The 12,225-nt window shown below is 47.4% G+C and overlaps 1 protein-coding gene across 8 annotated transcripts in view; it reads left to right on the top strand.

Moving 5' to 3' along the window:
• TRAFD1 (TRAF-type zinc finger domain containing 1) overlaps positions 1-10,645 on the top strand; it is a 47,587-nt gene extending 36,942 nt beyond the window's left edge. For all 8 annotated transcript variants that reach the window (XM_070066222.1, XM_008272257.4, XM_070066223.1 and 5 more), the window contains 6 exons: positions 4,658-4,734; positions 7,024-7,254; positions 8,107-8,227; positions 8,860-9,184; positions 9,474-9,546; positions 9,754-10,645. In XM_070066222.1, the coding sequence (XP_069922323.1) occupies positions 4,658-4,734; positions 7,024-7,254; positions 8,107-8,227; positions 8,860-9,184; positions 9,474-9,546; positions 9,754-9,813 (887 nt within the window). In that variant the 3' untranslated portion in view covers positions 9,814-10,645. The remainder of the gene's footprint in view (positions 1-4,657; positions 4,735-7,023; positions 7,255-8,106; positions 8,228-8,859; positions 9,185-9,473; positions 9,547-9,753) is intronic.
• The last annotated feature ends 1,580 nt before the right edge of the window (positions 10,646-12,225 follow it).

Genomic DNA, 12,225 nt, shown 5'->3' on the forward strand with positions numbered 1-12,225 from the left:
GAATCAGAAGTGGAGTAGTAGAAATTTGAATTGGTGTTTCCATATGCAATACCATTGTCACAGATGGCAGCTTAACCCATTGCGCCACAATGTTGACTTCTAAAAACTATTTTTTTTAATGTTGGATATATGTTTTCAGTTTTTATTTTCACAAAATTTATTTTCATTGTATTTGAAAGGTAGAAGACAGAGCTCTTCTGTCTGCTGGTTCCTTCCTCAAATGCCCCACCACAGCCAGGGCTAGGCCGGGCTGAAGCCAGGAGCCTCTGTCTCCATCCAGGTCTCCCATATGACTGCAGGAACCCAAGTACTTGAGCCATTGCCTCCCTGGGTTCACATTAGCTGGAATTGGAAGCAAAACCAGGACTAAATCTAGCAACTCAGATGTGGATTACAAGCGTACCAAGCAGCACCTTAACTGCTGTGCCAAATACCTGCCCCCAAACTAAGTTTTTGAAATATAAAGGCTGGATTTTTTTTTTTTTAGCGTATTTATTTATTTGAAAGGCTGAGTTACAGAGAGGCAGAGGCCAAAAGAAAGAGACAGAGGTCTTCCATCCAGTGGTTCACTCCCCCCCAGATGGCCACAACGGCCACAGCTACACCGATCTGAAGCCAGGAGCTTCTGCCAGGTCTCCCACATTGGTGCAGGGGCCCAAGGGCTTGGGCCATCTTCCACTGCTCTCCCAGGCCATAGCAGAGAGCTGGATCGGAAGTGGAGCACCCAGGACTCAAACTGGCACCCATGTGGGGATGCCAGCACTGCAGGTGGCAGCTTTACCCACTGTGCCACAGCACCGGCTCCGATTCATGACATATTTAAAACACTCAAGCTGTCAGGGATTTAGGGACCTGAAAGTTCGGTAGCTTTCAGGTGTGATTTCTTTTCATGCCACCGTATGAGTAATGACTCCAAGAACAGTGGGTCACCTCTAAACATCTTGTTGATTCAGGTAAAATACGAATTAGTCCTGGACCCAAACAGTAAATTCTGGGTCTATGTGGCCTGAAAAATAGCAAATATTTGTGAAATAGTTTGTTGTAATCCCCTCTGGACAGTGGTTGGGTTAACAGATTCAAAGACTGCATAAGACGATTCTGTGGTTCCTTAGGGGGCTGTGTCACCACAGGTTGTAAAACCACTGTTCTCGGACGTATTTTCTGCCTTAAAAATAATGCTTTTGTAGGGCTGGTGTTGTGGCGCAGTGCCTGTAGCACTAGCAGTCCATATTGGAATGCCGGTTTGAGTTCCTGCTGTGCTGCTGCCAGTTCAGGTTCCTGATGATGCACCTGGAAGTCAGTGGGTGATGACGCAGGTACTTGGGTCCCTGTCACCCATGTCAGAGACCCAGATGGAGTTTCTCGCTCCTGACTTCAGCCTGTTCCAGCCCTGGCTGTTGTAGCCATTTGGGGAGTGAACTTGTGGATGGAAGATCTCTGCCTGTTGCCTCTTCCTCTACCCCTTGCCTCTCCCTCCCCACCCCCCATCACTCTGCCTAGCAAATAAATAAATAACTCTTTTTAAGAAAATAATGCTTTCTGGGGCTGGCACTGTGGTGTAGCAGATAAAGCCGCCTCCTGCAGTGCCAGCATTCCGCATGGGGGCCTTGGAAGAAGTTCTCGGCTCCTGGCTTCGGATCTGCCCAGCCCTGGCTGTTGTGGCCATTTGGGGAGTGAACCATCGGATGGAAGATCTCTCTCTCTCTGCCTCTGCCTCTCTGTAACTCTTCCTTTCAAATAAATAAAGAAATCTTAAGAAAAAGAAAATAATGCTTTCTTATTGTAGATAGGTTTAAAAAATAATTTACATTTATAATAAAAATGATTGAATGTACCTTAGTGGGCAAATTGTTCGAAAGTGAGCTATATCTCAAAAAGCTATGAAAAAAGGTAGATAAGTATGAAAAAAATTAAGGTCATCTGAAAGAAAAGTTACTGTGATTCTTAGCTCTGATCAGCCGAAAACAGGTCTGCTTCATCTCTCCAGAGCTGAGCACTGAGGTGGTCTTTCAGAGACCATCAGTATGTAGAAGAACGGGAATGCACAATCCAGTGCTTCATTAGGGTGACTTCCTAACTTTGGGGAACAGAAGAAGGCTTCCTAATGTTTGATTTCTAATTTTTTTCCCTTTCTGAGTTGGGTTAACCCTCATGGAATGGTCCTATTTAGGTTCTGCCCGGAATACATGGCGGTTTCTGCTTCTTCCCTTAAAGAAAATGCCCTCATCCCAAAATCTTTTTCTTTTGGGCACTGTCTTATTTTCTCTGTCTCCTTATCAAGTTTTCAGCCTTCATTTTCATCAGAGCATTTAAACTGGTGCTGAAAGTAAAATTGTAGTGACAAATGAAAATTCTGGATTGAGTATAGTTTCCGTATTTTTTTCAAAAGTCAGTGAAGACTGTGTTGTTGTCAAGTTTGGTTTGTTGGGTTGTTTCACTACTCTGTTCCTCTCTACTAGTTTGGAATTTTTAATCTGCCTCATGAAGACTGTTTACTCCACCCATTGCACTTCTTCCAGTCAATACTGTAGCCTTAGAATCAAATACTCCTGATATGGTTAGTGTTCTTCTTCTCAATGCTGTGAAGTAGATATTTCTGTTTATATACTCATTGTGTTTACATGTGTTTTCCATTTCCCTTACTCATTCTTCCTTGGTTCTCAGAACTTTCTTCTAGGATAATTTTCAATTTTCTTGAAGTATGTTCTGTTGAAGATATATTTTGGTTGTAAATTCCTCCTTTTGGTTTGCCTGAAAATATCTTCATTTTGCTTTTAATTTTGAAGTTTCTCTGGCCGTGTAGTCTCAGGTTGCCAATTAATTTGTCTTAGTTCTTGGAAGACATTCTTTCTTGCTGCCTGTTGGTAGCTGTGGAGAAATCTTCCATTAATGATGTTTCACTGCAGGTGCTCACCTTCTCTGTCCACCTGATTTGTAAGATCTTTTTGTCTTTGCTGGTCTGTAGTTTCCTGATGATTCCTCTGCTTTTAAATGTTACCTGTCTTATGCTTTACTGGTTGTCTCCTTAGTTGTTTCTAATTTTTCTGCTTGTTTAATATGCCTGTTGAGATTTTTCACTTGAGTTCTCTTTGATTCTTTTCCTCATTGTGCCATGTCATTTTGTTAATCTTTTTTTTTTTTTTTTAAACATTTATTTGAAAGGAAGAGTTAGAGATTTTCCATTTCTTACTTCACTCCCCAATCACAACAGCCAAGGCTGGACCTGAACAAGGCAGGAACCTAAAACTCCATCTGGGTCTCCCAGGTGGGTTTGCAGGAAGGTAGATTGGAAGTGGAGCAGCTGGGACGCAAACCAGCATCTCTGTGGGTTGCTGGTATCCTAGGCTGTAGTTTAATTCACTGTGCCACAGTGCTGGCCACCAGGGCCCATGCTGTGATGTAGTGGGTAAAGCTGCCACCTGCAGTTGCTAATGCCATAAGGGCACCGATTCGTGTCCCGGCTGCTCCCCTTCTGATCCAGCTCTCTGCTATGGCCTGGGAAAGCAGTAGAAGATGGCCCAAGTCCTTGGGCCCCTGCACCCGCGTGGGAGACCCAGAAGAAGCTCCTGGCTCCTGCCTTAGGATCAGCTCAGCTCTGGCCATTGGGTCCACTTGAGGAGTGAGCCAGCAGATGGAAGACTTCTCTCTTTTTCTCTGCCTCTGCCTCTCTCTAACTCTGCCTTTCAAATAAATAAATCTTTAAAAAAAGTCATCTTTCATACCTTAATTATATTACAGTTCCCTCTTTAACATGTCTTTAGGCATGTTCCATATACTTATTTTTCTTTGTGATACCAATGTTTGAGATCTGGTTTTTGCCATTTGTTGTTTCTGCTGATTCATTCATGGCATGTGCTGTTGGGAACATGTGTGTGTGTGTATGTACACATGTTTGTATGTCACAGTTTTCTGGCATGCTCTTAGGGGGATTTCTATGTGCTTCTTGCAGTTACCTAAGGATACTGCTAAAAAGGGATAATTTTATATTGAATTTTGACTTGGACTTTTTAAAATCAAAGTGTGTCAAAATTAAATGTAAATCCATAAATAGAGATGGTAGCCTCACACCTATGTGAGGATGATGTTATGGTTAATGTTGCTAAGTAGGTAGGCAGTTCCCGTACCTCTTCCAATTAATCCCCCCCCCCCCCCCCCGTTTGTTTAGCAGTTACAGGGAGTGTTGTGTTCAGGAATCTCAGGTTCAACATGCATTTATTCATTCACTTAAGTTACTTTTAGTCAATGTCTTTTTTGGTATTTTGTACTGGGAGGAATTTTCTGGTTATCGTTTGTCTATTAATAATAGATAAGCCTCAGTTTCTCTATCTGTAAAATGATAATAAGAATTTAAATAATGCATAGAATGTGCTTAGATCAACACATGCTATCATTATACGTTTAAATCTCTTCCTTAATTAGAGTAGTAGCTACTTTTCTGCTGCTCAGAAAATTGGTGACAAGTAAACTGTTGTTCCATTATGAAAATGTTTGTCTAGAGTTTCGCTCTTGGATTTTGAGGATTTAATACACCCACACGTTGCCATTAGCTAAGAACCGTCAAATGAAGTGAAACTCTTACATAAACCCCATAAAAGGAATCAATAATGGAAATGAAGTTTGCTTCTGTTAACTTTAGTCTGTGTGGCCTGATACCTAGGTGCCGCTGATGAGACCGTGTTGCCTTGCGAGTTTTGCGAGGAGCTCTACCCAGAGGAGCTGCTGATTGACCATCAGGTGTGTTCTGCATTACTTGAGGGCTTTCAGGAGGAATGTGTGCAGGCTGCTGTTGTTAAGGCCACTTGAGGTCTTCAGCTAATTATTTTAATACAGTGCCAGTAGTAGGAGTAGTGCCTATGTTGTTTACCGTGGCGTGACTGTTGTGTGGGTCCGAAAACATCCTGTACCCTCTTAGAGAAGTAATGCTGGTCCCAGCAGACTTTGCACGCAGTGGCGGTGCTGTACATCTCCACTGGCCTCTTGCGATCTGGTCTCATCTCATGCCACATACTGATCTGTTGGAACTGTTGAAGGCTTGGCAGCTGTGTGTAAGAGCCAAGTTCTTCTATACACATGATTTTCTTTGTTGGAAGCTGGGTGGCCTCCTCTGGCTACGCTCCCTTAATACTTCCAGCCACACAGACCCCTTCCTTACCAGCTTGGTTCAGACCTGACTTTTGGGAAGCCATTATTTTTTTTTCTGATTTATTTATTTTTCTTTCTTTTTTATTATTTATTTGAAAGAGTTACAGAGAAAGAGGAGAGACAGAGTGAGATCTTCCATCTGCTGGTTCACTCCCCAAATGGCCACAATAGCCAGGGCTGGGCCAGGCCAAAAGCCAGGAGCCCGGAGCTTCATCCAGATCTCTGATGTGTGTTCAGGGGCCCAAGTACTTGGGTCATCTTCCACTACTTTCCCAGGTGCATTAGCAGGGAACTGAATTGGAAGTGGAGCAGCCAGGACTTGAACTGGCTTCCATACAGGATTCTGGCATTGCAGATGGCTGCTTAACGCACTGCGCCACAGCGCTAGCTCCTGAGAAACCATTCTCTAGGAAAGTGGGTCCCGGGTCCACCTGTGTGCTCCCTGGAAGTCTGTGTCTGCTTCTCTTAGGGCCTGTCACCCTGAGAGAGAGTCCCCTCACCCCCTGGTTGGTCTGTACCACTGTACGGAGTTCCTGGAGGACAGGTTCCAGGTGTTCCTCATCTTACAGTCAGTATTGGCATAGGAGAGATGTCAGGTGTTTGTTGAGTGAGTGAAAGTGTTTGAACCATGTAGGAATGTCTATTGCATAGCCATATGAATTTGAGAACTACGTGGTGGAAGGAACCACAATGATCTTGGTGCTCTTGGGCTGACTGATTTAGTTTGGTCTGGTCTGACATCCCCATCACTACTAAGTAGTCCCTATGCTATGGGTATTGGGACATACCTTCCCTTTGTAAGTAGAACAATCATATATATATATAAAGATTTTCCAGTTAGGAGACCAGATTTTCTTTTTAAAGATTTATTTATTTATTTGAAAGGCAGAGGTAGAGAGAGAAAAAAAAGAAATGTTCTATCTGCTGGTTTACTCCCCAAATGGCATCAATGGCTGGGGTTGGGCCAGGCCAAAGTCAGGAACCAGGAGCTTCTTCTGGGTTTCCACATGGCTATGAGGGGCCCAAGGACTTGAGCCATCTTCCGTTGCTTTCCCAGGTGTATTAGCAGGGAGCTGAATTGTAAGTGGAGCAACTGGGACTCAAAACGGAACCCATATGGGTTGCCAGCACTGCAGGCTATGGCTTAACCCTCTGTGCAACAGTGTAGGCCCAGTAATATGGTATTTGAATACATTGAGTTTTTGGTTTAGGAGCAGCATATGAAAATCCATTAATTAGGATATTAAAGAATATTTGGGCCTTTTTTATTGTATGGATGGAGGAAGAATCTTTAGTCTCTTTCAAATCAGTTTAAAAAGAATAATCACATGAGCACAGTTTGTAAAAAATAACATTGAAATGTTTGAAACTATAGTGAGTATTGTAGCTGCATTCTTCTGGCCCTTTTTTTTTTTTTTTTTTTTTTAAGATTTATTATTTATTTGGAAGGTAGAGTTACAGAGAGGCAGAGAGAGGGAAAGAGAAAAGTCTTCCACCTGCTGGTTCACTCCCCAGATGGCCTCAACAGCCAGAGCTGCGCCAGTCTGAAGCCAGGAGCCAGGAGCTTCTTCCGGGTCTCCCACATGGGTGCAGGGGCCCGAGGACTTGGGCCATCTTCTACTGCTTTCCCAGGTCATAGCAGAGAGCTGGAGCAGAAGTGGAGCAGCCGGGATGCGAACTGGCACCCATGTGGGATGCTGGCACTGCAGACCGAGGCTTTACCAGCTGCGCCACAGCGCTGGCCCTTCTTCTCTGGCCATTTCTAAACTCCCTCCCCAATATTAAGTGGCATTAACATTTGTGACTTAAAGAAAATGTTTTAGAAATGTAGATTTTTCCTTAGCCTCTGATTTTTTTTAACCTATGATTTTTGAATGGCAGACAAGCTGTAACCCTTCACGTGCCTTCCCATCACTCAGTACTGACAGCTCTTCTCCCAGAGGGATGCAGGATTCTGATGTCATCTTCCAGAATTTTCTGCAGCAGGCCACAAGTAACCAGTTAGGCTCTTTGATGGTCCTGAACAATTCACGGCCTGTGGAGGAGAGTGTCATCATCCCCTGTGAATTCTGTGGGGTACAGCTGGAGGAGGAGGTGCTGTTCCATCACCAGGTAAGGCCCCTGGAGACCCTGTCCACTTGGCCCCTCAGGAGCTGAGTGTTCTTGCTTGGCCTCTGGGCTGCCTTCCACCCTGGCTGGGAATCCCTGCCCTGTTATGTGAGTTGACTTTATCAATGGTATATAATACCACAGGCCTTTAGACTTTACCTTCTGGTGACTGGAATTGTTATTACCACCTGGGAACCACAGTTCCAGGACTGCCTCTGTGGGAGCAGGCATGACGGCCTGGCCAGAAGATTTGAATGAGAGTCTCCCTGAGGTTGCTGACGCATTCCTCTTTGCCAGGGTGGTTCTTCCTGTTGTGTCATTTGAGACGTGCATCCCAGGAGAGCCGAGAGTCTGGTTCTGGCTCTGATGTATGGTTCGTCCCCTTCACTGGGGAGATCTGTACACGTGAAAGTTGGAGTCGACAGTGTGCAGCCCTTCGTTTTTTCCTGCCTGTAGTTGTTTTGAGACGCCGTCACGGCAGGTAGCATTTCTGTAGTTGATGCCACTCAGCTGTTGCTAGAACATCAGACATGCCATTCGAGGTAGCTGCTAGGTGTCTCCGAGGGGAGACATTGAAATAAGCAGCCAGTCGAAGTATAGGAGTGCTTTCTGGGCTCCCCGAAACCAGCAGTCCTTCCTTTACCACTGCACAAACCAGGGATTACTTCTGTCAGTGCCTTGGGCACTAACAGAATGACTGCTTCATTCCAGCTGTGTACTCCTTGCTCCCAGGATCCTCCTCTCGGTGGTTGGTAAAGTCCCCCTTCAGCTAAGATATGCTTATCCAAATACTGCTGCTTCTTACCCTCACTCCCTCTCAGCTCAGAGCCACTAATGCTTGTTTTTCTTGTTTAGGACCAGTGTGACCAACGTCCAGCCACAGCAAACAACCATGTGTTGGAGGGGATTCCCAGGCGGGATTCCCAGCTTCCAAAGACCTCTCCAGAGCTGCCTCGGAGGCGTGTCAGACACCAGGGTATTAGCCGAGGCTGACGGCCTTGGACCTGCCTTCCCTTCTCACCTGCTGCTCTGTCGTGGGCTTACCTGGATCTTGAGTCACCTGCCACACCAGTTCTCCTGGGGGACTCCTGTGGCTGTTGTGTTCCCACGTTAGACTGAGCTGTCTCAATGTCCGTTGACGGGGTGACAGCCTTGGGGACAGCCGTGAGACACAACGTTTTGTGCTTAGGATGAACAGGGAGCTTGCTGTGCACTTAGTGGATTGTTTGCACACTGTGTCCTGGCTGTCTGGACTTCTGCTTCTGGTTGAGACATGTTTACCTGGGACGCTCAGACCAGTGCTGAGAGCCTCTTGACTAGGCAAGGGAACTGGTATTGAAGCCTCACCACTACAGAGCCAGTTAGAAATTACTTCTCCAGGTTTTCTTGCACACCTTGTTGCGTATTTAGGAAGCTGTGTGTGAGGGCTCAGCTGATAAGTGTGCAAAGTAGACAAAGTAGACATCTCCTCTGTCCTGGAGATGTGGGTTCCAGCAGCCTTTAGGGGTGAGCACCTGTCTTCTCTCCTGAGTTGTCCTTTTCCTGCCCTGAATTCAGCACTGGTAGCAGGAACAGTCCCCTAATGCTGTGACTCTTTTCTCTTCCCAGGAGACCTGTCTTCTGGCTACATGGATGACATCAAGCAGGAAACAGCTCAAGGGCCCTCTGGCAGACCCCTTAACAACACGACAGCTACCTGTAACCGACTGCCAAAATCAACATCCAGCCGCAGACCTGGGTGCCAAGCCAGCCCTTCCCACGTGCTGAGACTTAACAGCTCAGCCATCCAGGACGCTGGGGGACAGAATCGAAGCAGCCAGAATGGGGCCATGGCTGCTGGGCACCTTCCAGTGATGCAGCCTGTTCGCAGCCCCTACCCAGAAACCCTTGTGTCCTCTTCCCCTCGTGGGCCTGCAGGGAGGTGTGCAGCAAGGTGAGAATCAGTAGGAAAGAATGTGGGCCAAAGGTCTGGCTGCACTGGCCCAGCCTGGGTGGGACTACAGCCCGTGGGAAGGGAAGGGAGTGTGGGATTTTGGCCTGCTTGCCACCTGAGTCCACGGCATCCTTTCGCTGCAAACGGGGACGGGGAGCGGGTGTTTCCCTTCCTCCCCCTGCTAGTGCAGGGCTGCTGGTGCCCTGGCGCTGCTGCTGCTGCTGCTGCTCTGAGTTTTCTGGCCTTGCTCGGGAGTCTCAAGAGCTAGCGCCTCACCCCTGTCTTTCAGTGGTAGGAGTGAAGGTGGCAGGAACTCCCGGGTCACCCCTGCAACCACCAGCTACCGCAGCAGAGCTGTGAAGGTACTGGGACCCAGCCCATCCTGTCAGGGAAGACACATGGGGCGGCGAGGGGTGGGGTCGGAGAGTGCTGGTGTGGCTGGGACTGGGCTGGGCTGTTTGCTTTTGGTGGGAGGCTTTGCAGGTGCTGGGTGTTGTCAGGCTCCGGGGGAGGAGGAGGTTCTTTCACCTTCCAAGTAAAATGTCTTCATTTGTGTCCTTGTTCAACAGGCAAAGCCCCCAAAGCAACAGGGCGCTGGGGATGCAGAGGAGGAAGAGGAGGAGGAGTAGAGGGGTCTGCAGAGACCCTTGGCGTTGGCTCCCACCCTGTATGCACGGCAGCACTTGCCGCTGGGCACCCTGCTCCGGGGCGGGCGTGTTTTTCCAGATTGTAACTTTTTCTAGGTCACGGCTACCTTGTGTCTTTTGAGATTGCGCTCTGGGGTTGTGGGCTTGGGGGTGGCTACAGGGAGGCTGTTGAGAAATGTTGTGGCCTTAGCTGCCTCCTTTTGGCAGCAGTGAAACACGAGTTATGGCCTATTGGCCCGCCCACCAGGGCCCCATCTTTTGGTAAGACTGTCACCACTGCTTCTTGGTGCTGTGTGTTCCTGGTGGAAGGGATGGAAGGTTCTAGAATCCTGGAACCTATGAGTAAAATGATTCTGTTCCCATGGGGGCCTAAATTGGGGGTTTTGGAGTAACCTGTCCCATGCTGTGCCCCTGGCCACTCCTACTCTGGACATCTAGTGTGTGGAGGAGTATAGAAAAGTACTCAGGCCAGTTGCAGTATGTGCTGGGAACACACCTTTAGAGATGAGTTGAGCTGGAGGTGTGTGGACCAGGGCCTGTTACGGGCTGCTGCTTCAGCATTTGGCATCGCTGCCTTCAGTTGCTGGTAGGGGTCATGAGTCTTTGTCCTCACTGCCCTGTACATGGGGAGGCCTGATGGGGTCCCTGCCCCTGCTAGTGCCACGCTGGACTCTGTGCTCACTGGGACTGAGGCCCTAGCCCCATGCTGGCTCTGAAATCCAAGTGTCAGATTATTCCCCTTCTTTTTATTTTTACTATTATAATTATTATCAAGTTCCTTGTAATAGAAAATAAAGTTTGTACTTGGAGTTTAGCTAAGTCTTGTGGTTCCTTCTCCTGTGCACTCCATGGAGACCATAGGGGCCCAGAATGGGCTGCAGTCAGCCTTGGGTATGGGCAGGAGTGAGTAGGACTGGGTTTAGGATGCGTGTCACTGTTTATGCGCCGTTCACACTGCACTGTCTCCTAAGTTGAACTGACAGGCTTGCTGCAGCTCTGCTGATAAGAGGGCTAGGGGACCAGCTCCCAACTGACTAGACAAAGGCAGATCCTTCAGAAGTCTCAGCTTGGAGAGTAGTTGACTACCCCTAGATCCCAGAGAGCGCAGCGTGGAGAAAGCAGGGTCCGGATGCTGTGCAGGTGCGCTGAGCAGAGTGAGGAAATGGGTGTGTGTGTGTGTGTGTGACACGTGTATGTTGTCCCCATGCTCATATCTGTGCTGATTTTTCTGTCTGCCACAGTGAACTCACTGATGAGACAGCCAGTTTCCACCATGGGGTTGGTTTATTCTATATTTTGCCTCTCAATACAAGAGAGAAATCTTTGGGATTTAGGACTGGCTGCAGTCTTCAATTTACAGTTAATAAACAAATTCAGCAAAGTTGCAGGACACAAAATCTATTAGACTTTCTACGTACATGATCATCCACCTGCAAACAAAAACGATTTTACTCCTCAATCTGGGAGCTTTTTCTTTCCTAAAATAACTGGGCTGAGGGTCGGCATTGTGCCGCATGTTAAGCTGCTGCCTGTGACGCCAGCCTCCTGTGTGAGTGCTCCACTTCCGAGCCAGGTCCCTGCTAATGCGCCTGGAAAGGCAGCAGAAGGTGGCCTAAGTACTTGGGCCCCTGCCACCCGTGTGGGAGACTCAGATGAAGCTCCTGATTCCTGGATTCACCCTGGCCCAGCCCTGACTGCTGGAGGTGAACCAGCAGATAGAAAATCTGTAACTCTGACTCAAATAAATACATCTTCAAGTAAACATTAAAAAAGTTTGTACTGGTCTCTTACTTTAAAAAATCTGTAAGATCTGTCGGGAAATTACCTTGGTCCTAATGATAATCTGTGTCTTTTGTTCCTGCTCTGTTTGACTAGAGCAGAATTCTCAGGTGTTTTCTTAAAGGCCGTGTGGTCTCTATTCCAGCTGCTCAGTGCTGTAGTAGAGTGAAAGCAGTCACAGACAGTACACAGAGGAATTGGGGATACTGTCCCAGTAAAACTTCATTTACAGAAACGGGCAGCTGGATTATGGGCCATATAGCATGCAGAAGTGTATCAGCTCTATTCTCTAAAAAACGTGAGATTCAGCAGGTTAAGCAGCCGCCTGTGACACCAACATCCCATATGAGTAACCGGTTTGAGTTGTGCTTGCTGCACTTCCAGTCCAGCTCCCTGCCAGTGCGCCTGGGAAAGCAGCAGAGGATGGCCCAAGTGCTTGGGCTCCAGCTTCCAATGTCAGAGACCTGGACAGGGTTTCTGGTTTCTGGCTTTGGCCTGGCTCATTTGAAAGGCAGAACAAGAGAGTGGGGGGAGGGGACACGCAAAGATCTTCTGTTGGTTCACTCAAATGAGTGGGGCTAGGTCAGGCCAAATCTAGAAGTCTAGAATCACATC

This window comes from Oryctolagus cuniculus, chromosome 21 (assembly GCF_964237555.1).
Source record: "Oryctolagus cuniculus chromosome 21, mOryCun1.1, whole genome shotgun sequence".
Lineage (NCBI taxonomy): Eukaryota > Metazoa > Chordata > Mammalia > Lagomorpha > Leporidae > Oryctolagus > Oryctolagus cuniculus.